This window comes from Cyanistes caeruleus, chromosome 19, assembly GCF_971803275.1.
Source record: "Cyanistes caeruleus chromosome 19, bCyaCae1.hap1.1, whole genome shotgun sequence".
Classification (NCBI taxonomy): Eukaryota; Metazoa; Chordata; class Aves; order Passeriformes; family Paridae; genus Cyanistes; species Cyanistes caeruleus.
Genome location: NC_141719.1, coordinates 5,696,566 through 5,720,839, shown reverse-complemented (window position 1 = coordinate 5,720,839; position 24,274 = coordinate 5,696,566). Strand labels below are relative to the sequence as shown.

Sequence of the window (24,274 nt, the reverse complement as noted above, 5' to 3'; positions counted from 1 at the left end):
AATGCTTGAAAATATTTTGTGAGGCCAAACTCAAGTTTACTATAAAAATAGGTAGCTGTCACCTGACAGAGCTCAAGCAGCAGCACCAAGGCTGTCTCTGGTGTTTCCAGCTTGGCATTAAGAGCATCATATCTGGGAAAAAAACCTGGCTGCATCCAAGGCAGCTTCAGGACGGATGCCCTGGATTCCCCTGGTCTGTGGCAGAGCACAGAGTTGTCCCTGTAAAACCCTGCTGCTGGTGCAGCCAACAACAACAGCTTAATCTGACTCCCAGACCCACTTGTTTATCCATCACTACTGGCTGCTTCCTCAGCCTTGGGAAGCAGCATGATACCAAATTAATTTCCTTTAGGGTAAAACAAAACAGTTTTTTTCTGGCCCAGCCATTTTCATGCAGATGGCAGGACATGCCTAGGAAATGTGTCACCCAATAGGCCACTAACCCCCTTGCTGGTGGTCTGTCCCCACATGCAGCACGTGCTGGTGGCTCCTGCACAGGCCCAGGGTGGTGGGACATGTGGTGGAGCAGCAGGACACAAGACCCAGCACATACTTCCCTTCTGGCAATGCAGCATTTGGTGCTGCACATGTGGATGGCACCATTCCCACCACTGAGACACCATAAAGACCACACAATAAAAAACACATTCACAGGAAATCCAGGATGGGGAAAGAAACTCGACAGCTCCACAGCAAGAGGAGCACAAGCACCCACCCACAGCAACACGAACCAGCACTGCCTCTGCCATCATAATCCTGGCAGTGTGTACAACTGAATGTCAGTGAAAGTTTTGAAATGAGCAGCAGAATTTCACTTAATGACATTGAATGTGATGCCTTGTCTTCTTTCGAAGCTTCCTCCCCAGACACCTCAGCAGCAGCTGGGCAGAACCCCCACTTCTGTCTTCCAGCTCCTCTGAGCCTTCCCTCCTCAGCCTGATCCCAGCAGCTCCAGGACCACCAGGTACCACTGTCACTGTGGTCCAGAGAAACCCAAATGCAGCATCTCACCATGACAAACATCCCTTGAAGCTCTGGTCACAGCAACCACAACTCACCACAAGCTCTGGCATGTGCATCTTGGTCATAATTGTCTTCATGATCTCAGGGGGAACAGGAGAACCTGCAATAATTCCTGGAAGAAAGAGGAAAGGACCTTGGAAACCAGCTGTTTATTCCCAGAAGCAGTCCCTCACATTGCTCTGCACTCCCAAATTTTATGCTGACAAGACCTGTGGGATGCATTGGTTCCTGTCAAAATATTTTCTAAATCTTTTTATGCAGGTCCTAATTGCTCTAGAAGCAAAGGCTGCAGCAAGGCCAATTTGCCTTTCTCAACAGGAAAATAAACTCTGTAACACAAAACTAGTCCAACCTGCAGTTCTCCAAAAATTGAAAGGTTCAGAGCAGAAAAAGACACAGTTTTATAGTGGGACAAAAACACTGATTGATCATCACCATAAAACCAAAAACCTTTCCCCTTGCCTTGCACAGAGCAGCCCTTTTGGGAGAGATCCCACTGCCACCTGTTCCAACCTAGGATGACAGAGCAAAAGAGCAATCTATGGGCTTTGGTGGAGAGCAGGATGAGACAGGACCATTTTGCACATAGCAGAGATGATTAGGTAAGCTGCTAAAATATTTCCTTATGCTCCAGCACCACCTTCTCTCCATACTATTATGATTGCCTCAAAGGGACTGGTGGACCCAGCTATTTCCAAGGTGGGCTGTGACAAGAGAGGAAGCTTCAGCACATGGTATCACATCCTCCAGCACTGGGATGGATGACTTCAGAAACAGGCAGGAAACTTCAGGTCTGAGAAAGAAATCTGAGCTTGGCTCTGCTTTAGGGACTAGACTGAGACACAGAAAGCGTCTGCTGCCACATGGTGGTGGTTGGAGAGACAAGAATTGAGGAAAATCGGACTATTCCTGACACCTCCCCTTGCAGCTAAAATAGAAAGGTCCTTCCCTAGTCTCCCTTCAGATGAAGGAGTCCTAAAATACATAATGATGGAAGGATTCCCCAAGGAAAGGAAATGTAGCATCAAACACAAGGTTCATGCAACTAAATTTTTCCCACCAGAAGAGACATTTGCTCACAAAATTAAATATAGCATCTCAGCAAGGAAGGAATATCCTGGTTCTCAGGATTTTTCCATTTGAGTTCTGGGACTTACCTCCCCGGAGAGTTGACAGGTCATAGGAGTCAAAGTCTGGCTGGGAGAGCATATCTATGTACATGGTGGGTGTGCCAAGGATGAAGGAGCATCTTGAGGAAGAAAGGAAAAAATGACAAAGCTGCAGAGGTGGAACCTGGGGGCAGCACCAGCTCAGCACCCAGCTCAGCACCCATCCCATCCCATCCCATCCCATCCCATCCCATCCCATCCCATCCCAATTTCCATCCCATCCCAATTTCCATCCCAATTTCCATCCCAATTTCCATCCCAATTTCCATCCCAATTCCCATCCCATCCCATCCCATCCCATCCCAATTCCCATCCCATCCCAATTCCCATCCCATCCCAATTCCCATCCCACCCCGCAGAACAGCAGCACAGCAGGCAGGAGGCAGGCACAGCAGATGTGCTGTTTGTCAGCACACACAGAAATACAAGTGCATAAAATACAGAGACATATGAACACGTGTGATGCAGACACAGCAACAGCTCTTTTGTTTCCCAAGCTATACTTGAGGAACAATATGGAAACACAACTGTCCCAGCAGCAGAGCTGGACTTGGAAAAGGACAGCAGGTGTTCAGATGTGAAAACACAGCAGCCACAGCAAACCAAGACACCACTGTGCTTCCCAACCAAAGGCCTATGGTGACAGGAAGCATCCCTTAATTTCAGGAGAAGGGTGACACACGCCCAAGCACAGCTGAAAAGGCAGACTTTGGCTCCTGCCTGTGCAATTGAGTGCAGCAGCAAATCTGCCTCTCCCATTGTGGGAAGGAAGAGCAGAAGCAAGGTCCTGGCAGGAGGGGCAAGGGAAGGAGCAGAGCCACAAGGCCAAGAACTGCTCCTCAGCAAAACAAAGTCTCACTTCTCTCGAGACACGGCCTCCAGCGCAGCCTTGCCCTCGAAGCTGGGCGATGGGAAGATGCAGGAGGTGCCATGCAGAGCCATCACCATGCAGCCTCCCACTGATGCCAGGCAGTGGTAGAGAGGTGCAGGGAGCCCACAGCGACTCTCCTGGGATCAACCAGACAACAGTGAGGTGAGGAGACCTCCCAGTGTGTGTCCAGCCCATCTCCCTGCTGAAGAGCAAAGATCTGAGCAGAGACATTTTTCCTGATCCACTCAGCTGGAAATCTGACCTTCTGCTGTGTTCCTGTCAGGTGAAAACACGACTGGCACATCCTGTCTCTAATAAAAATTAGCTTGGGAAGTTTTTTATGTCAGTATTTCATCCTATAATTTTGCAATGTCTCTTCTTTGCTAGACTCCTTGGTCTGGTACTGTTTATACATTATGTGCCATGAGAGATGAACAGGAATGCTGTGAGAGGCATGAAATATGCAATACTTGGCACATGCTATTCATTTTACTTTGTTTTTTATGAATCACCAAAGGCTCTGAAGACTGACTGAAACAACTCATCTACTCTTTGGATACATCAGGAATTAGTACTTCAGAACTTCAAAAGAAAGTATTTGTCTTTAACAATTTTTAAAAGAAACCACAAAAAGAGAGGTCATGCCCTGATAAAAGATAGGACTGTAAACATGACATGAAATGATGTAAATCAAATTAAAACCTCATTCAACAGAATACAAAGCTAACATCCAGAGTCTTGTAATCATTTGAAATGAGTATTCACCAAAACAAAAAGTGATTAATTTCATGTTTTTCCCCCACAAAAAGATAGCCTTTTTTGCCTAAAAAAAAAGCTTCACATGAAACTGAAAAATCAATGAACTCCACTGAAATGCAAAATGTTATGCATTAATATCCCTCAATGTCATTTGCAGCAAAACAGCCTGCCCTTCCACCAAGTGAACACCAGCATTCTCCACAGGTGTTCTCTCTGTTCCCACCAAACCCACCTGGTCTGTGATGCCCAGCCTCAGACCAACCAGGTAGGCATTATTCACAATGTTCCTGTGGGACAGGGTGGCTCCTTTGGGACTTCCCGTTGTCCCCTGGAAGACACAGGGAATTATGCAATAACACCACCTTTTCTGAGGATGAACTCAAGGGTGATTCCCCAGGCAGTCTCTGGGGTGATCTTGCACCTTTTTCTCCTATCAGACCTGGGAGACTGTTTTTACTTCTTTAACAGCACCTGAATCCCAAAAAATTGCCCAATTTCAGCTGAACAGAATTCACCTGGCACTGTCTCCATCAGCTCTTGACAAAGGATTGAGTAAAAAGAAAAGGAAGAAGAGGAAATGCTAGAACAGTTTTTCCATCCTACTGCAGAAGCTTGAAGCTTGGTCTCAGAGGGAAATAGGAAGAAAATGTCATGTGTGGCATTGCACACATCTGTCCCCGTGTCCCCAGGGAGGAACCAACCCCAGGGCATGGAGCTGGCAGGGCACCTACTGAAGTGAACTGGATGTTGATGGGCTCATTGCAGGACAGGGACTGCTGCACAGCCCTGAGCTGCTTCACATGGCTGCTGTCCCCAGCCTGCATCACTTCGTGCATGTGGAAGGTGCCAGGCAGCTTAGAGTCGCACATGATAACAATGGATAAGTCAGGTAGCCTGGCAGAGAGAAAAATATCATCAACAATAACAGGACAAGGAGAAAAGTGCCCAGACAGGTGCACACTGGTCAGGGCAAACCTCTGGGCCAGCCTAACTTGCTCTCTTCAGAAGAGACATCCTGTGGGTCCTTCTTCAGCAAAGCCTGTGTTGTGCAGCTGAGGGGACACAAGGCAGGACATGACACGTCAGTGCAAAGACACAAGATGTTCCTAACTCACCTTTTGCTCTTTATTCCCCCTGGACTGGATTTTTCTAGCTCAGGACATGACTGCTTTAGAATATCATAGTATTTCTGTGTTTTAAATTGAGTGGGAAACACCAGTGCCTTACAGCCAACCTGTGAAGGGAGACAGAAATTCATGAAAAGCCATGTTGGGTTGATGGTCAGGACATGACAAAGAGCAGCCACCACCAACACAGAACAGGCTCCAATGACTAAAACAAATTAGCCATTACAGCTGTGCATTCCTAAAACCCTCCAAAAGCAGTGCTGTCACTGCACACCCAGCATCCCAAGCCTAGATCCAGCTGTGCTTTTTCTCCTCCTCAGTGCTGGATTCAGGATGATTTTTGCTGGTCAATAAAATAGAGCTGCAGTCTAAGGTTCCCTCCAGGCCTGGAATCAGCACCCTTCCTTGTGAGCACAAGGCAAACAAATGATTTTTCAGATTATGAGTCTCATCTCTAACAAAAAGCCCAGTCCCAAAATATGAATAAATAAATAAAGTTAAATTAATTTGTGTTGATCTGGAACGAGGATTTTTGAGGAAATTTGGAAAAACAAGGATTTCTAAAATCTGCCTCTAAGATCAAGCCAAGACATTTTTTGTGGAATTTTTGAGGTGTTCCTTTATCTAAGATTTTTCCACCTCTTGTAAAGCACTAGCTATTTTGAAAATGAAAACATTTTTCATTCAACCCTTACATTTACATAATCCCAAAACAAAACACCTTAATTACTCCAAGAACTTGTTTTTCTTTTTCAGCAGCAGAGATTTGCTGAATTTGCCCCAGATTTGCAAACTGTTTTCATCTTCCAAAATATGCATTTGTGTCCAATAAACTATTTACATAAATTATTTACTCAGCTGTTCTCATTATTTTCCCAGAGTCTGGGAAATAAGGAAAGGCTATGCCAATAAATTATTTTTAAGCACCCTCTGGGCTTTGTCAGAAAGGAAGATCAACATTTGCTCTATTTTCTGGAAGAGGCTGGCCAGAACCCAGGGGACTGAGGCTGTTTTGGGCCTCTGCAACTTTTTACTACTAATTCCTTCAAACTACAATTCTGGTTGAAACAGCTCTGAAAAACAGATGCTATGTGGGGAGAGGAGGGCTGATTGAAGGGGTGATGCTGTACAAGATAAGAGTCTCTGGTTGTGCTTCTTCCACTTGGTCTCAACATAAATGGCAGCAGACATGTCTTTAAAGAATGTAAACTATGAAAACTCATCATCAGTTTGCTTCTACAAAGCCCTGGAAATACAGTATGACTCTAAGAAATGGTTATTCCACACATATTTCCATATATACCAATTGGACTGCACAGATGGACAGGATCCAACAGGAAAAGCCCTAAAGTCTTCAGAAATTTTGTTATGCAAATAAACAAACACAAACAAATCCTCTGGTGAGGAACTCCAGAGATCCCAGTGTCGAAGGTGCATCACAAAGCTGGGAATGCTGGCAAATCTGGAAGGGCAAGACAGGAGCAATTCCCAGTGGAGCTGAAGCACATTTCTGCTCTTACTCCAACATTCCAGATTACATCATAGGAGAAAATCAGAGGAGATGAAAAGGAAAACCAAAGCCTTGCTGGGGGAAAAGGGAAGAACTGAGCTGCACATTCCAGCAGAGAGAGAAGCCCAAGGACACCCACCCTGGGAGAGATGGTGCTCCACTGCAGCACTGGGTTCAACCAGTGCATGAGAACAGGAGTGACCAGCAGGACTGCTGAGGGGATTAAATAAAGGATTAAACAAGAATTCAAATTGCAGCCAAACAGCCCATTACAGAGTTACTGATACAAAATGAATTTGCTAAACATTATCCACTCTCTAGGTGGAACTAACTTGGATGGTGCTGGGAACATTCAGAAGTGGCTCCCTCTCTTCTAATATCAGCCTTTATGGCTGAACAAACCACAGTGAAAAAATTAGCTGCTTAATCTTAATTTTTAGTCATCAAATGTTCAATAACCTGAATTCCTCATTATTTGAGCAAGGGACCCTGAGCAGTTTAAATTGATCAGTGCTCTGCACATCACACAGCCAAACCCAGGCAGGTATTCAAGGTGGCATGGTGGCAGGATCAGACAGCAGAGAGATGTTAAACAGTGGCAATACCTAGGACTTAAATCAGCTTAAATCCAAGGCCTCAGACTTGAGGAGGAGACCTGAGAAGGAGAAATCAAGTAGACTGGTCCTTTCTGAGGCTCTGCTTTCAAGGCTGAGATCCCAGGTGGTGATTTTTGCCCTGAGCAGGAGGGGCGAAGAGGAGATATCGAGTCCTGCATTTTTTCCCTCATTCCCTGGTAAATGATTGCTGGCAGGGGTGGTTGGTTTGGGGTAGTACTGGCAGTAACTAGCTGTTAGCAGAGAGAGAGGGATGAGAAGGATACAGCAGGGGGGCAGCCACAGGGAACAGCAAGAAATGCAGCCACTGAATTGCAGCTTCATCCCTTCCACACATCCAGCACCAGCCCTGCTCTCCAGCCAGCTCTTCCCATACACCCAAATCTTGAGCAGCTCATCTGCACCACGTCCCCAGCAATCCCCTTCAACAGACAGCTGATGCCATACAAACCTGCCTGAGCACGAACTCCAGCTCAGAGGCCTGGTAGGCTGGATTCACAGATACCTGAAGAGCCAGAAACAAGAATCTGATCACATTCTTTCCCTGAACACCCTCCCCCTAGCACAGATTGCAATAGAAAAGTTCCTCCAGGGTTGAGCCACACTCAGAGCCTCTCCTCCAACACAGAACTAACACCACAGGGAATCCACATTCACAGAAAATAGATTTGAATTCTGTGTTTGTGTGGAAGAAAACAATTGGAAAAGAGATTTATGTGAGGTCACATAGAAAGAACAGAGCTTCAGGAACAGAAACCAGACCTCCTGTCCCACAGGATTTGATCCAGTTGATTTAGTTGATCCAATCCACTAAACTAGATCAAAACTCTTGTGCAAGTCAGCTTTCTTGATGGACAACCACGAGAACACCTTCTTCTACCCAGCTCTCCACAGAGTGGCCACTGGAGTTAAGTTCACCCACAGGTTCCTACTGAGCCATGCTCTTCCACCCTCCTCCTGCAGACACTGGAATGAACCAGGATGGAGGAAATGCAGCAGAAGGCAGTGTACAGACCTCAAACAGTGCACTGCCTAAAAATGGTGTGTTTTGGTCATGCTATCAAATGAAAATTGGCTTTTAGGGATATGCAGCCTGGACTAGATTTTTAAGTGACTTTGTTCCATGCAGCAACACATTTCAAAGGGATCTAACCAGCTGATAACCTGGACAGTGTCCCATATAAAAATGGTCCTGTAGAGAAAAGCACATCTCCTATTAAGAGCTGTTGCAAATACTTTTTTGCTGCCCCTCCCTCTGCAGCCTGCTTCCCTACAGAGTGGAGGACAAAGATGCAGAGAGCTGCACAAATTTGCCTTAAATACTTGATTCAGCTATAGATGACATGCCAGGTCATGGGAGCATGGAAATAAGGGACAAACAAACTTTATTCTCCAGTATTTCCTATTGCTTCTTTGTTTCCTTTCCCAATAGACTGCTAAAACCTAGACACAGTAAACTTCTTACCAGGATGATTCCTGCCTGGGCAGTTGCAAACTGCATGAGAACCCACTCGTATTTATTGGGTCCCCACATTCCCAGCCGGTCTCCCTTCCTCAGACCAAGGGCCAGAAGTCCAGCTGCTGCTTGGTCCACCTGAAAAATACAACAAGAGCATCACACATAGGATGCAGTGGGGGATGTTGGTCTCCAGGCACTGCTTTCTGGAGAAAAAGCATCATCAACAGACTGCAACTACCCAGAACAGTCCATCAGCCCTTGGCTGCAGCAGCTTCTGAGCCTGGAGCACAGAACAGCCCCTGCTCAGCAGGTTGACTGTAGGCATAAAAATAACAAACCTGGAACAATACAACAAAGCAGGAAGGAAATCAAATTATAGACAATTATGTTGTTGTAAGTTATTTCTTGCCCAAAGACTATTTATTGCTAAGTTCCTCATCAATTCCACTTAGGACCAAGCCTTCCCCATATGCTGGGCCCATCCACACTGTTGGATCAGATCCAACTCTGGAGGCATTAAAGAAACAATTGGATGTTGCACTCAGCACTCTGACCTACCTGACAGCATTGTGACTGGCCAAAGGCTGGACTCAGTCTTTGAAACATTTTCTAACATTAATGATTCTCTGATTCGTTAACTCAGCCACTACATTAACAACTACCTTATTTTGCAGGATGGTAAGTGTGTTTCAGGTACACAAATGTATGTATAAATACTCTGAGGCATTCAGGAAGGCTTTTATAGTTTTGTTAAGTTCTCAAATTTATAAAATCTGCCTTATAGGAGATAGGAATTTGAGGAACAATTTCATTTAGTTCTGAATTACAGCCTACTTCTTAAAATCAGGGTGAACACAGCTAATCTTGTTTATGTGAATCAATGTGACCAAAACCATAGTAAGCCTAAAACCTCACCAAACAGTCATTTCCTATCAAAGATCATATAACACATTTATTAGAAACTTTCCAGGTAGTTAGTCCCTCCATTCCAAAAACAGAGAAACATATATTTGTATATGCACACACCCACACACATCTGTGAATATGATATTGAACCCTAGTCCTTGACTTTGCTCCATTGCCTTCATGCTTGGATAAAGATCTTGCTCACACTCAGGACCTCTGATAACCAGAGTGACTAATCCAGAAGGTGGAGTGTACGCCAGCAGATAAAAACACCATGACTCAGATCATAACCCATCAGATAAGTGTGATAATTTTTAAGTATGAATGTTCATTATGGGATATTATCATTTTGCATATGCCACTTCCTCCCTTTCATCTCAAGGCTCAGAGGAGGATGAGGGCAGCACACCCATCGGTGTGTGCTGGAAACCTGCTGTTCCCTCTGCACCGGGATAAAGGTCCACACGCAACTCACCTCAGTCCTGAGCTGAGAAATGAAACTGTTTCCCAATTCTCCATAACACCTGCCTCTGTCCACTCACCTGAGGGGTGAACAAGGCACTCACCTCCTCTTTGAGCTGAGCAAACGTCTTCCGAACCCCATCCCAGCAGAAGACCACGGCCTCGCGGTCAGGAAAGCGCTCCACCGTCTCCTCCAGGCACTGGCCCATGGTTTTGTCAAGAAGGGGAGTGTCTGTGGGCCCCTGGATGTAGCTGTTGGTCACCTTGGGGGACAAGAAGGGCATCCTTGTGTGCAGGGCACTGGGAAAGAAAAGAACAGGCTATTTAATATAACTTGTCAATACAGTTCTCCCCATCTGGAGGAATTATCAGCCTGCTGATGACATTGGGAATACCTGATGCACATTCCTCCACCAGTGGGAACCACAGGCAGCTCTTTCAGTGGGTCAGAATCAGGAAGATTTCCTGATTTCCAAGAGGACTTGGAAAGCTTATGCAGTGGCTTGGGGCACATGGACAACCTTGGTACCCCCAGGGCACACACATTGTCCATACCAGCAGGCAAAACAGGCAGAGCCTCCATCCTGCACCAGCCCTGCACAACTGGCACAGCATGGTCCTACCATCATTCACCTGCACTGAAAACCACACAGACATGTCAGCATGCCTGGACAGAATATGGGCTCTGCAGTTCACTGAGAGAGGGACTGGGTTTGGTCCTTCTGCAACATTAAAAAGTATAAATAGCAATGAAGTAACACAACCAAACGTCTTTGTAGATAAATTCTCCAAACTATCTGAAAAGAGCAAACAAATGAGAATGAGAGAATTAAAGAGGTCAGTCTCCAAAACAATCAGCAGAGAAGAGTCTAATCCTGCAGAATGAAAACTGTTTAGAAGAGTTCAGAGAAGCTGAGACGTCTGCAAAGAAATGGTCTGTGATTACAGCAGCAAGCAACTGTACATGTTCTATCTCTGACAGCTGGAATGCAAAGAGTTTATGGGACTGAAACAACATCAATAAAACCAGGAGCTACCAGAGAGATGAGGGGGAAGAAGTGCAGAGGCAATACCACAGCAGGGAGGAGATGGCCCCCTGCAAATGTGGGACAAGTGGGGAGGAGAAAAGCAGGGATGGGATTGAGAAGTGCAAACCAGGCAGGAGATGTTGTGCTGGGGGCCAAGGGGGAGGCCAATGAGTCAAGAGAAGCAGCAATGAGAAGACATGGTCAGAGCAATAGGGAAAATAACTTAAAAATCATTGAGGCTTTCCCTGAGGTCTGATCATCGGTGGAAATGCAGCAATCTTCCCTCAAACCACAGCTCCTGACCATCTGAGTGCTGCAGTTCCTAGCCTGGCTTTTCTCTCCATCTCCTACAAGCCTCTCCCTGCTCCAGCAGCCACCTCCCACCACCCAGGCAGCTCCCCATGTTCTCTGTCCCTCCTCATTCCCTCTCTGCCTTCCTCCACGACTTCAGCTCCTCCATTCCAACATCAGGAGACAACCCAGGAGGGACAGGGCTAAGGGACACTTGTGGGATGTATAGCACAGTATAATTCAGTGTATAACAGGGAAATCTCTGCCTTAAAGAGAAAAAATAGCTCAGCCTAAACACCCATCTACTACAGGATCAATATTCTGCAAAGACTTGGTGTTACTGCCACAAATAATTTGCTTTCCTGCCCACAAGAAGCAAGCCTGAGCATGGAGTTACCACCTACATGGAGTGAAAGGCAGTGTCCAGAGAACAAAAAACTAGATTTTACCGTAGGGGGAGTACTGTTCCAAGAGACATGACCTGACCCTTTTCTCCCCACTGCTTTTCAGCAGAGGGAGGGTTGTGTGAACTCCCACGGGCTCTGTTCAGACATCCCTCCTCACCAAGCTCTTGGGCAACTCACATCAAGGCTGTGAGGCTGCTTGAGGAGGAGGGAGGACAAATGCTAAACTGAACTACCTTTTATTGCTAGAAAACTCTTGGGCAAAGCATGTAGATAAACGAGGACATGAAAGAAAGCTCTGAAGAAAGGCTTTTATAAACACAGGCTCTATAAAATAAAAGGTAGAAAAAACTCTCCCTAAAGCTAGGGAAGGATGAATGCTCCAGGAAGAGCAGTAAAAGCCAGTGCAGCCACCCACAGTCACTTGCTGCTTGAAAAGGTGACTGGAGAAGTCCCAGTCACAGCTCACCAGGGTGAGGGTAAGGAGGAACCCTCAGGCTGTTTGTTAAACTCTTAATGGGGCCAGCCACACTCACATCTCCCTCAAGCCAAATAATCTCCAGTGTCAGCAGAACCCATCCCTAAAATCCCTGCCCACGAAGGGCTGGAGCAGGCAGGGAGCAGCTGTTGATCTGGTTGCACAAGAGCTCTTCCCTCCAGCACCATCTCAGGGGGCACTGGGAGCCAAGCAGGCTCAGCACTGGGAAAAATAAACAACAAAAAAGAGACTGGAGAGGGGAAGAAATACTACGAAATTCAGATTGAGAAAATTCAATCAGCATCCAAAGTGTCCAGCTGAAACAGTCTCCTGCTCTCCTCAGCTGGCCTTCAAACAGGTACTTGCACAACGCTGCATTGCCAGTGAAAAGGGAAATATCTTACACTGTCATGTCTTGGCAAAGCACTACACAGATCAGGCTCTCTGGGCTTACTGTGTCAATATTTTCAAGACCTGAATTGCCAAAGGGGTTCACTGACTTTTGAGAACCTGACTTTTACACTAAATGCAAGAAGGCACAAAGCTGAAGGTTTTGTGGCTTGGCTTCCTCCCTACCCCCAAACATGAGAATGAAAGTGCATCAAAGAGCAGTAAAAGATATCATTACAAAGCCACATGCTTGAAAATACTGAGAAAATACTGCTGTATTTCACACTGTGAACACAGCTTGCTCTCAGAGGTTTCAAGCATTCGCATTTTCAAATGAAAGCATGAGCAGCACTGAAATTAGAGGTTAAGAAGGATATCTCATGCTCATAACCCAGAGTCACTGACTCCTCTCAAAGCACTAACTCACAAAATTTCTTCAAATGCATTAAAGCAAAATTCTCAGCTGCCATCAAGTCTGAGCTCCTCAAATTCTGGTCTGACATTCACATGTGCTTCAGCATTTCTGTATCACTTCAACAGTGGCAGAAGTGAAAGGTGTGAGATAAAACATAGCAAGCAGCCTGTTGGAAGCACTGGGGGTGTTCCAAAACCAAGACAGGGGGTCAGGAGTGGAGTGAAGGAGGCAGACACAAGATATGTTCCTTATCAGCAGCATCATGCTGGAAATCACATAAGGCTGGTCTCCCTCCTGCCTACAGCCAGCAGCAAGTGTATGAATCTGATCTGAGAGAATGTATTAAGAGACCTCTAGAAAGAAAGGGTCCAAAGGATTTATAAATAATCTCTGTATTCACCTTTGTTACAGAAAAAACAAGTAATTCACCCTTCACCTCTTCCTACAAAGCATCTGGTGCTGCTGGTGATAAAACAAGACCAGTGGTCTGATATTACACCAGCTCTCATTTCCCTGACTCAGCCAAAGGAGGGCAAATAAAATTCTGCTTGCTCTTGGGTATCAGCACAGACTGTAAACCATGACTTTTGGAGAGCAGATGCCAAGCGCAAGAGAGCCTGCAAATGAGTCAGCTTCATCCACAGGCTGCTCCTGCAAAACTCTGGAACCCTTGAGTTCAGCAGTACAGCTCAACAGAGAGACATCAGAGATATGGGGAAAATGCATCCTCCTCCTCTTTCCTGTAAAAGGCAGGAGAGCAGCCAAATCCCAGCAATCCCAGAGCTCTCCTGCTTGATGGGAGGAAGCAGAAATTACCAGATTGAAGGAAGCACTCTGGACCAATCCTAGGAGCTGTTTGTATTCTTCTCTGAAGAGCCCAAATTGACAGTCTGGAGTTGTTGACATATGATAACCAGCTCTGTTTTCACCTTCAACTCTTTACTAGTCTCTACAGAAATTATCAAGAGATGAAAGAGAAAACAAGGACCTCCTGTCCCCTTTGCAGTGTGAAGGACACTGACCTGCCCTGTGGTACCGTCACCTCTGCACCTGCAGGAAATACCCTGCCTTCCCAGAGTGTGGGAACTGTCCCAAATACAGAGTTCATACTTGGAGAGGTTCACAGGCTCTGCCAGTTCCTTTGCTCATGGGCATCTACCAGGAGCTTCTCTCCCAAAGCAAGAGCTTTTGGGTCTTTTCTGTAATATGACTGCAATTAAAGTGGTAAAAATTAACTACACTCTGTCCTCTTTTCCACTTTAATCTCTTGACTAAAGAATTAACCAGATACTTACTACTTTCATTACATTATTATTATTATTATTATTATTGTTATTGTTATTATTTATTTTTGTTTAAGGAGAGATAGTGTTCCCAGGGTTTCTGACTCCTCCTGCAGCAACTTTCTGGTTTTGCTTTCCACTGTACCTCTCTGCCCTCTGCACTCTCCCTGCCAAAAGGATAAACAAGCCTAGGAGCAGAATTTAATAAACATTTTTTATAACAATACTAGAGTTTAATCTCTAAATACATGCTCTCTTTCTCCAAGGACTTTGAGTTCCTGTTCCTCAGTTTCAGTTCTGGGCTGGTGTGAACTGCAGTGAACTCTGTCACACTTCTCTTCTGATCCTATTTCTTAAGAACAGGTTTTGAGAAGGCAATCTTCACACATCTATGATGAAGTGGCTTCAACCACCTCACTCCTAATGTCAAACAGCAGAAAAAAACCCCACCTAAACCCTGTCTGTGAGAAAAAAAAAATAATGCCTCACTTGGTTCTTGGAATTGCTCACTGGAAGCCATTCATCCCAGTGATTATTACTCTGAATATCAGCTAATACTTCAGAGCCTTGCCCGGAGCCAAGCACTTCCCCTTGCTGTTTTTTCACATGAACTTGCTCCAAGAGGCAGCACTGAAGAAAAACAAGACAAAGAACTGGCCTGACTTCCCAAGCCCCAGAGCTTCTTGGTGTCCTGGACCTGCCGCATCACCCAGCACGCAGGAGGCTGCAGGACCACAGCGGGACAGGGACACTGAAGCCATTTGAAACCCTTCACATTGCTGCAACCAGAGCTGAGCCCCGCCCAGGGAGGCAAAGATTTAGTTTCAGATAAACATTGTTAAAGTGAGAGGTGTGGCTTTAAACCTTTCAAGAGGGAATTCCAAGCTCTGCCCCAGGGGATGTGCTCTGAGAGCCCGGGAAGAAATTCCACCCCAGACCCCTCGTGGGGTGTCAGCCCAGGGAATTCTGATTTGGTTTGAGCCCCTGGGGTTTGTCCCTTGCTGTGTTCCCAGTGGTCCCTGACCTTGAACTCCACCCTGGTTCTGCCCCTGCTTCTGTTCGGGGCTCTCTGTCCCTGGATCTGAGTTTGTTCCTGTGCTGATAAATGGTTTCCTGAGCAGTCTCGTTGGTGTCCCATGGCGGTTCCTGGTATCTGCAGCTTCTCTAGACATGATCCTGCAGCTCCGGAACGCAGCACTGCAATCTGGATGGAACTGCTGCACAAAGTTCAACCCTTGCTATGCATTCACCCCGTTCGCCTGCTGTGCAAGGTCCATCCCTGGCCCTCTCCCAGGCTGGGGCTAAGCAGATCCAGGGGGTACAGCCTGCCTTCTGCCACTCTGGAGGGGTTTTAGGGTTACACACTGACATGAATATGCCCTCCGTGCAGGCAGCTACTGGCCTAGCTGGACACTCACAGCGCTCTGCAGCTGCCCTACAGCCCCTGTCCCCCATCGCACATGGTCTCCATCCTCTGCAGCTCCCCAGCCCCAGAGCCCTCTGCCCCCTACAGCCCCCTGTCCTATCCCTTATAGCCCCCAGTCCCCTCCAGTTCCCCATCCCCTATAGCCCCTACAGCCCGCAGCTCCGGTTCCCCAGCGCATCCCTACCTGCCCGGCGGGGCACCCCGCCGCTCGCCCGCCCGCCGCAGGAGCCGAAGCCCGTGCCGGGGCAGCGCAGCCAGGCGGGCCAAGGCCATTCCTTCAGCGGCAGCAGCAGCCGAACAGCCGGCGGGACTCGGCTCGGGCCGTTCTGTCCCGTTCTGTCCCGTCCCGTCCCGTCCCGTTGGGCTCGGCTCGGCTCGGCTCGGCTCGGCCGTCGGGGGCGCTGCGCTCATGGCACGCCCAGCCCCGCCCCGCCCCGGGACCCTCCGCACCGGGGGGAACCGAACCGAGAAACGAGAAACAAACAGAGAAACAGAGAAAGCGCCCGCCCTGCCCGGTCCCTGAGAGGGACTGGAGGCTCAGAGAAACCCCCTGAGTGTCGCTGGGCACCTGCCCCACCCTCTGCCGGTCCCCAGCCCAAGCTGGGCACCACAATTTCTTCTCTGTACGTTCCTACTATGCCTTCTTCCCAGCCTGTTCCGTCAGCTTGACCCAAACACTTTTACACCCCAAATAAGTCCCTCCACTCAAAGAGCAGAGATGGACTTGGGAGCAAGACAACCACCATAATTCGCCTCCACTCATCTCCACTCGTATCACTTGGTGCCTGAGCGCTGTGGGTCACCAACTGTGGGTCACCAACTGCGGGTCACCAACTGTGGGTCACCAACTGTGGGTCACCAACTGTGGGTCACCAACTGCGGGTCACCAACTGCGGGTCACCAACTGGCCTCCAGCCCCATCCCCTCAATGGGTTATCACTTAGCATCCCAGCCACACCTTTAGGCACTCCCTGCGGGGGAGAAGAGACCAGCTGGGAACTGCAGAGCTGCTCCAGGGCTGGGCAGGCTGTGGCCCCCTCCCCTAAGCGCAGAGTGCGGGCAGGCACTAGGGAAGGAGTGCGGTGCTGCTGAGCTCTGCAGCAGCACTGATGCCGAAGAGGTGACACAGGGTATCTGTATCACGGCAAGCACAATGATGCTGATGAACAAGGGCATAAATATCAGCCTCAGAACGGTGAATCTAAGACATCAAAGCCAAAAATGTTATTGTAATGGAGTGAAATACTGCCACCAGACCTCTAGAGGCTGACACTTGCTTTTAGAAACTATAATAATTTTCCCCAATGTGCATCTAGTTAACAAGTAGCGCTGCATGGCCAAAGACTTTTCCCAGAGATTCAGGGGGTCTTGCTCAGACCCCTCCAGAGCCTCTCTGGGTTTTGTTCTCCAGAGCAGGACTGTAATTGGTGCCTCCCAGCCATGGAAGGGAGCAGCACAGCACATCACATGAATCCCTCACTGGCTCAGGGTAATGAGGGGATCAATCATCAGCTGCCTCCCTTGGAGACCTGGCAATGAGAGGCTTCCCCACCACCCCCTGGAGCAGGTCTTCTCTGACCCTTTCCTCCAACAACAAACATTGTTGTGAAAAGCTGAGGGATGGGGGGAGATTCTTGGATAAGCAGACCTCACTCTTCTCAGATAAGGGCTCTGTAATTTCTGCTCGCATTTGGGAGAACAATAACATGCTCTGAAAAACTTCCATAATTGTGGACATGATTTTCTGAGCCTCAGAGTTTTTAGCCTGATAGTGGCTGATCTGTTCCCAAAGGAAAGTTTCCTGAGAACATGTTTCTCTCAAGGACTGGTTTTGTAAATAGGTTTTTGGTTCTCAAAACAATGTTGTACAGATGTACTGAGTGTTTTCTCTTATTCCACCAATGGGACCACAGAGGTGTTGTTCCCTCTACCAATCATGTTAAACCTGTATCGGAACACTTTATAAAAGGGGCTTTAAAACCCCAAAAGAAAGGCTCCTGCCTCCTTAGGATGAAACCTCTGCTGCTGTGATTGAATCTGCACTTCTATTTCATGTCCACTAGTGACACATAACCTCCTGGGCAGGAGTACCTCAACCTCAGGCAGATTTTATTGTAGTTTCTGTGAGGCAAATCCTTGCGTGCTGTTTTGGGAGAGACTCCTGCAGCCTCAGTTACCTCAGAACTGAGCTAATGCTGGTTTCTGGGTGTTGGAAGAAATCCACTGGCAGCTTAAAAAGCAAGCTAATCCATCCACAAGGTAGATGTGCTGCAGTGCAATGTCCCAGACATCACAAATAGCACAGAGGTCAGGAAATTTCATGGCATTGTGAATTCCTTGCTGTAATCCCATTACCAGGTAACACTAATTTGGCTCTGCCCCAAATTCCTATCTCTTTCACTGACTTTCTTTACAGAGGATTAGGAGAGTGCTCTGTTCCTGTGGGACTGGAGCCTTGGGAACAAAGCAGGAATATCCATTTAGCGCTCCTCCTGTGAAGAGACATTGTGGGGTAATGTAACAGCCCAACTGAGGGGGATTCACCCCTCGGATTAGGGAGAGTGTGGACAGATATAAGCAGCTGTATCAGATATTGCAAAAGAAGGTATACATCCCTGGGTTTCTGTTATTCTAGGATTATTGGCCATAGGCTGGTTGGTTCTCTGTGTGGTGGTGTGTGGCAGGTGACGTGACCAGATGCAAACCTCCCCTGCCCATGGGTCTTGGCTGGGAGTTCTCCTTCCTTCTGTAGGGCTGTTTCCTGTAGCCCAGATCTAAACTCCTGCCAGCCTGGCCAGGAGCCCAGGGCTGCTGGGACAGTGGCAGGGATGCCCTGAACTGTGCTAGTGTGTCCCAAAATTGGTTCTCCCACCCAGTGTGCAAGAGGCCAACCCACACCCAGAGTCAAGGTATTTATTTACAGTTCTGCACTGGATAGCAAATCCACAAAGCCAGCGTGACGACTGTCAAAACTTTTGACTATTTCCATATTTTAGCAAACAAAGGCATTAATGTCCATTGACTACAAGTTACCTAGTTCTCATATTAATTAGTATTCTATCTTCAATTGGTTAATGATTCTTTCACTTCCTATGCTGATTAGTCCATAGGCTTGGTCTTTCTCTCCCTTTGGCTTGGTGGGTTTCTTGGGTCTGTGGCCATGAGTAGGTGGTCACAATCTGCCCCTGACAGAATTACCTTTCACCTACTTGGAGCTGATTCAACCCAATTGCTGAGTTAGCTTTATTAGTTTCTTCCTTATCTTGGAGATTCTGCCTAATGTCCTTGCAGCCCACAGATCCGGCAATCCTTGTAGCCACTATCAGTACATCTTTCTTCCCAAGCTTTGCTAACCTCCCACTGAGATCACTGGATCAAGCCTTAAACCTTAACAAGACAATTCTACCAACAAGTAATTTATCTAAGACAGTGCTTAGAGGTTATTGGCTGCTCTCTGCTTCGGGGATTAAATCTCCTTTCTTGTTGCTTATGTTTGAAAGTACGCAGAGATCAAACATCAGATAACATCCTTTCTGAAGGCAGTTTGTAGTTTTTTTGCGGTGGCGGTGGCGGTGCGGCCCCGCTCCGGGCCGGCAGCGGGCGCGCTCGGCCCCGGGCCGGCGGCTGGCGGGGCCCGCGCGGACGTGGCCGCGGAAGTGGGTGGCGGTGCGGGCCGCAGCGCGCCGGGACGGGACGGGCCGGGCCGGGCCGGGCCGCTCGGAACAGAACCGAGCCGCATCCCTGTACCGAGCCGCATCCCTGTACCGAGCCGCATCCCTGTACCGAGCCGCTCCGAACAGAACCGAGCCGCTCCGAACAGAACCGAGCCGCTCCGAACAGAACCGAGCCGCTCCGAACAGAACCGAGCCGCATCCCTGTACCGAGCCGCTCCGAACAGAACCGAGCCGCTCCGAACAGAACCGAGCCGTTCCGAACAGAACCGAGCCGCTCCGAACAGAACCGAGCCGCATCCCCGGTGGGCGGCCGCCGACGGAGCCATGTCGCGGGGCAGCGGGAAGGGGCTCAGCCTGAAGGACAAGCTGGACGGGAACGAGCTGGACCTGAGCCTGTGCGACCTGAACGAGGTGCCGGTGCGGGAGCTGGTGAGTCTCCGGCCGCAGGTCCCCCGGCGGGGGTGGGGATCGGTTCCGGGGAAGGGACAGCCTAGGGGAGCCGGATGTGCTGGGGGCTTGTGGCCAGGCCTGCAGGTATTTACAGCAGTGAGGTTCTGTGTCCCGCGGGCCCGGCGGCCGCTGGTCACTGCTGTCCCGGGATAAGAACCTTTTTGGACCCAGAGATGGGTCCGGAGGTGATGTGACCGCGGAGCAGCCCTGGGGGATGGACAGACTGACGCGGGAGAAACCGCAGAGGCCGAAGCAGAACTAGCAGGTGTCAGAGGGGCTCGGGTGAACCTCTGTGTTCATTCAGTGCCTTATTTGTCTTTCAGGCCGCTCTTCCGAAAGCTACTATCTTGGATTTGTCCTGTAACAACCTCATTTCCTTGCCGGTAAGGTGCTAGAGAGAGGGATGAGTCCGTGGGGATGAGTTTGCTGGGAAATACTTGGAAAGATAGCTGGTGCTTCAGTAGAGGCTCACTGTGGAACTGGCACTTTCCCTGCCCTGGGGTGGCTGAATGACTCCTGTCAGTGACAGGTCATTGCTGGCAGTGGATTTGGCTGAGGCAGCAGAGAATACAGGGTTGAACTGTGTGAAGATTGCAGTACATTCCTTCCAAAGCATCCCCAGGTGAATACAGAGGAGTTTCATCAGCAGTGAAGACTCGGGTTTGTTCCCATTGTATTGTCATCTATAACCTTCTCTGTCTTTCTTATCTGTCTCACTGTGTCTCACCTCCATCTTCCAAGGCAAAGGAGGAGAGTGATTTTCCTCCATCACAGTCCTGTAGTAAGTCAAGGATTTGTGGCTGATGTCAGGTGCAGGCTGTCTCCATGTACTTCTGGCTGAGGTTCTTCCATAAGGGTGCTGACCAGCTTTCTCTGGATTTTCTTTGTTTGGGTTTTAGTCAGACTTCTGCAGTTTGATGCATCTGGTGAAACTGGATTTGAGTAAAAATCGGTTGCAACAGCTGCCTTTGGATTTTGGCCGCCTGGTCAATCTGCAGCACCTGGATCTTCTGAACAACCGCTTGGTCACCCTGCCAGTCAGCTTTGCACAGCTCAAGGTAAAACTGTTTGCTGGGCAGTTATGTAAAGCTTTGGGATGCAGCCCAGGGTCTTGTGATTCTGCTCAAGTTGATTTCTCTGGTAAAACATCCATCCTGCTGACTACCCATTCCAAAATTCAGCTGGCTCTGCACCGCAGCTCAGTGAAAATCCTCTCAATCTATTGAAAACATCTCTGCTCATCTTCTGTACCTGTTTAATTCATGTGAAAACTAAGCATTTCTTTGCTTCTGCTTTGGATCACTTAAATAATTCCAAGACTGCTGTGCTCTTATAGCATCCCCTTTGCTGTGCCTTTTCTCAGAACCTGAAGTGGCTGGATCTGAAGGACAATCCCCTGGATCCTGTCCTGGCTAAAGTGGCAGGAGATTGTCTGGATGAGAAGCAGTGTAAGCAGGCTGCTGTCAAGGTAAGGAGCCTGCTTTAACTCTATTTTTGTTTTTCCTTTCATGGCTTCTCCATTGATTATTCCTCTGCTTGCTTAGCAAGCTGGGCAGCTGCTGCAGGAGCCTGAAGTTTCTTCAGGGAGTGAGGGGCAGATGCACTGCACTGACTCCACTGCTGCTGTGCCTGTGGAGAGCAAACACCTGGCTCAGGAGGATGCTTCTCCATTGGTGGAGTTAAGAGAGGATTAAATGCTGGTTGCCAAGAAAGTAGAGGCATAATCAGACATAATAATCTATGCCTGTAGTGATAGTACAAAAAACCTCTGAAGAAGTTTTGGCAAACAAACAGAAATGTTCTGTGATGCTCTGTATCACTGAGCACCAGTTTTCCACGTTTATTTTTAATGGGAAGACCTGTTTTTTAACAACAGAGACTTACGTAAGTTGTGAGTTCTTTTCAGAGCCATAGCTGTAGGGGTAGGTGGGGTTGGGGGTCAGCTCCAGCTGCCTGTCCTCAGCCCACACTCAGTTCTGTTCTGAACTGTGCCACAAGGTTTCTGCAGAGCCCTCAGGTTATTTTCTTGGCCCTTTAAGGTACTGCAGCACATGAAAGCAATCCAGTCCGAGCAAGATCGACAGCGGCAGCGGAAACTCCAGGCAGAGAGAGGTAAGCACAAAGAGCCCCCATGTGCTGTCTGCTGAGGACTGCTCTTGGTCTCTCTAACATACCTAAACATTCTGATCACCATCTAACAAATTGCTATCTAGCACATACTTGTAGCCACCCAAACCCAAAGTACTCAGGGAGTAATAGTGTAAGAGGGCTGGAGGGAGAGAAATAGTGGGGGGGGTAAGTATGTGATTTCTTGGCCTGAGAAATAGTTAAATCTCTAGATGGCATGTGCTATAGGTTACCTATAAAAACATGAAAGAAAAGCACAGCAAAATGTAAGGTATATAATACTAAATAAATTATAAAATAGAGGATAGTTGTTTAATTGATTAGTTTCCTCATTCCAGTTGGGACAATAAGGTAATAAGAAAAATGGCAGTGACAACCCTTTACATAAAAGGGAAATACTTGCTGTTATCCTCCAGAAATGGAGAAGAAGCGTGAAGCAGAACAGCGAGCAAAGGAGGCTCAGGAGAGAGAACTGCGGAAGCGAGAGAAGGCAGAGGAAAAGGAGCGCAGAAGGCGAGAGTATGATGCTCAGAAAGCTGCAAAACAGGAGATGGAAAAGAAAACTAAAAAGGAAACGGTGCACACCCGAAGTAAGTAATGTCCATTTTGGGTGGGATTGTGTCAGGTTTCATTGTCATCAGATTGTGATGCTGCCAGAATTGCTTTCATGTATCCCAGGGAGACCATGGGAGAGGGTAGGGGGGAACTTCTAGGAGTTCTGATAAACTCTGCTGCTGTGCCCTTTTCCCCTTTGCCTGTGTTCCCATGAACTGTGAAGCTACAAGTCAGGAAGTTCTCCAGCTGTTCCTAATGAGAACTTCCTTTCAGTAATTTTTTTCTTAAGTCTACTGAACTACATTTGTATAATCAGATCTTTTGCAACACAGAGGTGCTTTACACCCTCTTCACTGCTGCCCATGAAACTTTTCATCCTAAGCAGTTAAATCCTGCACATCTACTTATTTATCAGAGCTATGTGATGAAAATTCACAACAAAAGCCAACTGCAGCAGAGGATTAAGTATCTTACCTGAACAGTTTTTTTGTGAGCATAGCCTGTTACAGTTGATTAATTCCTTACATTCTGTCCTGTTCTCACTGCAGAGCCAGCCTCCAGCTCCCGTCCCCCTCAGCCCCCCCGGCACAAGCCCTCGTGGTCGCGGTCAGTGCTGAGAGTCCTGCTCTTTGTGCTGTTCTGCATCCTCTGTACTCTGGCTGCCTGCAAGCTGACGGAGCTGCAGCATCAACCTCTGTGCGTCAGTGTGAACACCCTCTACGAGGACGTGGTGGCTGCTCTGCAGAACCACAAAACCCTGCAGAACATGCTACAGCACAACTCGCAGCACTGATTGTCTTGGATGGGTACTTGCTTCATCAGCATCTCCTTCCACCATCTACGCAGCCAGAATTCCTATGGAATTGTGTTCTGATGAAACTGCTTTGAACCAGTCAGCATTGGTTTGCTGGTCCACTCCACAGAGCAGAGCTATTGTTCAAACCATCTTTGTTGTGCATGTCTCTCAGTCAGCCTGTAACTCTCATTATTTGTGCACGTTAACCTAAACTTGTTACCACTCCTTGCCTCAAAGTACTGTCCACCAGGGTTGTGAGGTACAAGCTGTCAGGAAGCTGACAGACTGTAGGAATGGGAACAAGCAGCCCTCATGTCACCTGGGTGATACAGCTGTAGCTCTGAGCTGGAGGTGAAAGGTTTTTAGTACATATCCATTCCTTGCTGTCATTTCTGTTTGTGCTAAAATTGGTGGTATGGCTGTATGGGAATAATACTCTTAAGGCCCCACTCCAGGACCAATTACAGGCATGTAGGATGGCTGTGCATCCCTATGATGTAGCAAAGAGGCTGATGTGCTATTGAAAGGAGCTGAAATTTTTCAATACAACAATTTTCACAGCAATTTGTCTGAACTGGATGTTTATGTTGTTAACATGGTTTTAATTTTAATTAGGTCTTTTAGGAACAGCCACAAATTATTTCCAAGTACATGGGAATAATTCCTGCCTGCTGCAGCAGTACTGTTTGGCACAATGGGAGCACTGCTGGCAGGAAAGGGGAAGCCTTGGGGCTGGGGGAAGGCTGGGAGGTTGGGTGGTTTGCGCCTCAAGAGGAAAAATCACCTCTGCCATGATCTGTGAATTATTTAGAATTTCCTTTAAAATTACTTAGAATAATTCATTTTAAAATTTCCTTTAAAAAAATCCATCAAGCAGAAGTTTTTCATATCCTTAAGGGCTTTGTGAGTACTAAAATGAAGTTTCAGAGAATATCTGTGCTACAGACTCCACTGAGACATCCTACACTGGTCTCCAGAGTCACTACCTCTTCTCACACCTGGGATTACTGCTGCCAGGAGCAGTGCTGTGGGGAAACAATCACAGCAGGAAACTTAC

At 47.7% G+C, this 24,274-nt stretch overlaps 2 protein-coding genes across 13 annotated transcripts in view; one reads left to right on the top strand and one right to left on the bottom strand.

Annotated features, from left to right (window-relative positions):
- The window catches only part of ACSF2 (acyl-CoA synthetase family member 2), a 36,292-nt gene extending 19,771 nt beyond the window's left edge, over positions 1-16,521 (bottom strand). For 2 of the 12 annotated variants that reach the window (XM_086857146.1, XM_086857150.1), the window contains exons 1-11: positions 15,800-16,465; positions 15,214-15,406; positions 10,005-10,200; positions 8,539-8,667; positions 7,525-7,578; positions 4,938-5,056; positions 4,554-4,716; positions 4,055-4,150; positions 3,052-3,200; positions 2,181-2,272; positions 1,059-1,135 (exon numbers count right to left, since the gene is read on the bottom strand). In XM_086857146.1, coding sequence (XP_086713272.1) covers positions 1,059-1,135; positions 2,181-2,272; positions 3,052-3,200; positions 4,055-4,150; positions 4,554-4,716; positions 4,938-5,056; positions 7,525-7,578; positions 8,539-8,667; positions 10,005-10,184 — 1,059 coding nt within the window. In that variant the 5' untranslated portion in view covers positions 10,185-10,200; positions 15,214-15,406; positions 15,800-16,465. The other 10 variants (XM_086857142.1, XM_023938671.2, XM_086857143.1 and 7 more) reach the window with 9 other exon arrangements.
- Positions 16,522-19,242: 2,721 nt separating this feature from the next.
- Positions 19,243-23,781, top strand: LRRC59 (leucine rich repeat containing 59). Its single transcript, XM_023938667.2, has 7 exons — positions 19,243-19,718; positions 20,063-20,122; positions 20,639-20,797; positions 21,103-21,207; positions 21,779-21,851; positions 22,283-22,456; positions 22,970-23,781. Exons 1-7 carry the CDS (start codon positions 19,614-19,616, stop codon positions 23,212-23,214), a joined length of 921 nt encoding a protein of 306 aa, XP_023794435.1. The 5' UTR covers positions 19,243-19,613; the 3' UTR covers positions 23,215-23,781.
- The last annotated feature ends 493 nt before the right edge of the window (positions 23,782-24,274 follow it).

Bases quoted from the DNA above. Each gene is read 5' to 3' on its own strand.
- LRRC59 (XM_023938667.2), top strand. From the start codon at position 19,614: ATGTCGCGGGGCAGCGGGAAGGGGCTCAGCCTGAAGGACAAGCTGGAC. The intron at 20,123-20,638 runs GTAAGGTGCTAG...TTTGGGTTTTAG, and splicing joins ACAACCTCATTTCCTTGCCG to TCAGACTTCTGCAGTTTGAT. The intron at 20,798-21,102 runs GTAAAACTGTTT...GCCTTTTCTCAG, and splicing joins TCAGCTTTGCACAGCTCAAG to AACCTGAAGTGGCTGGATCT.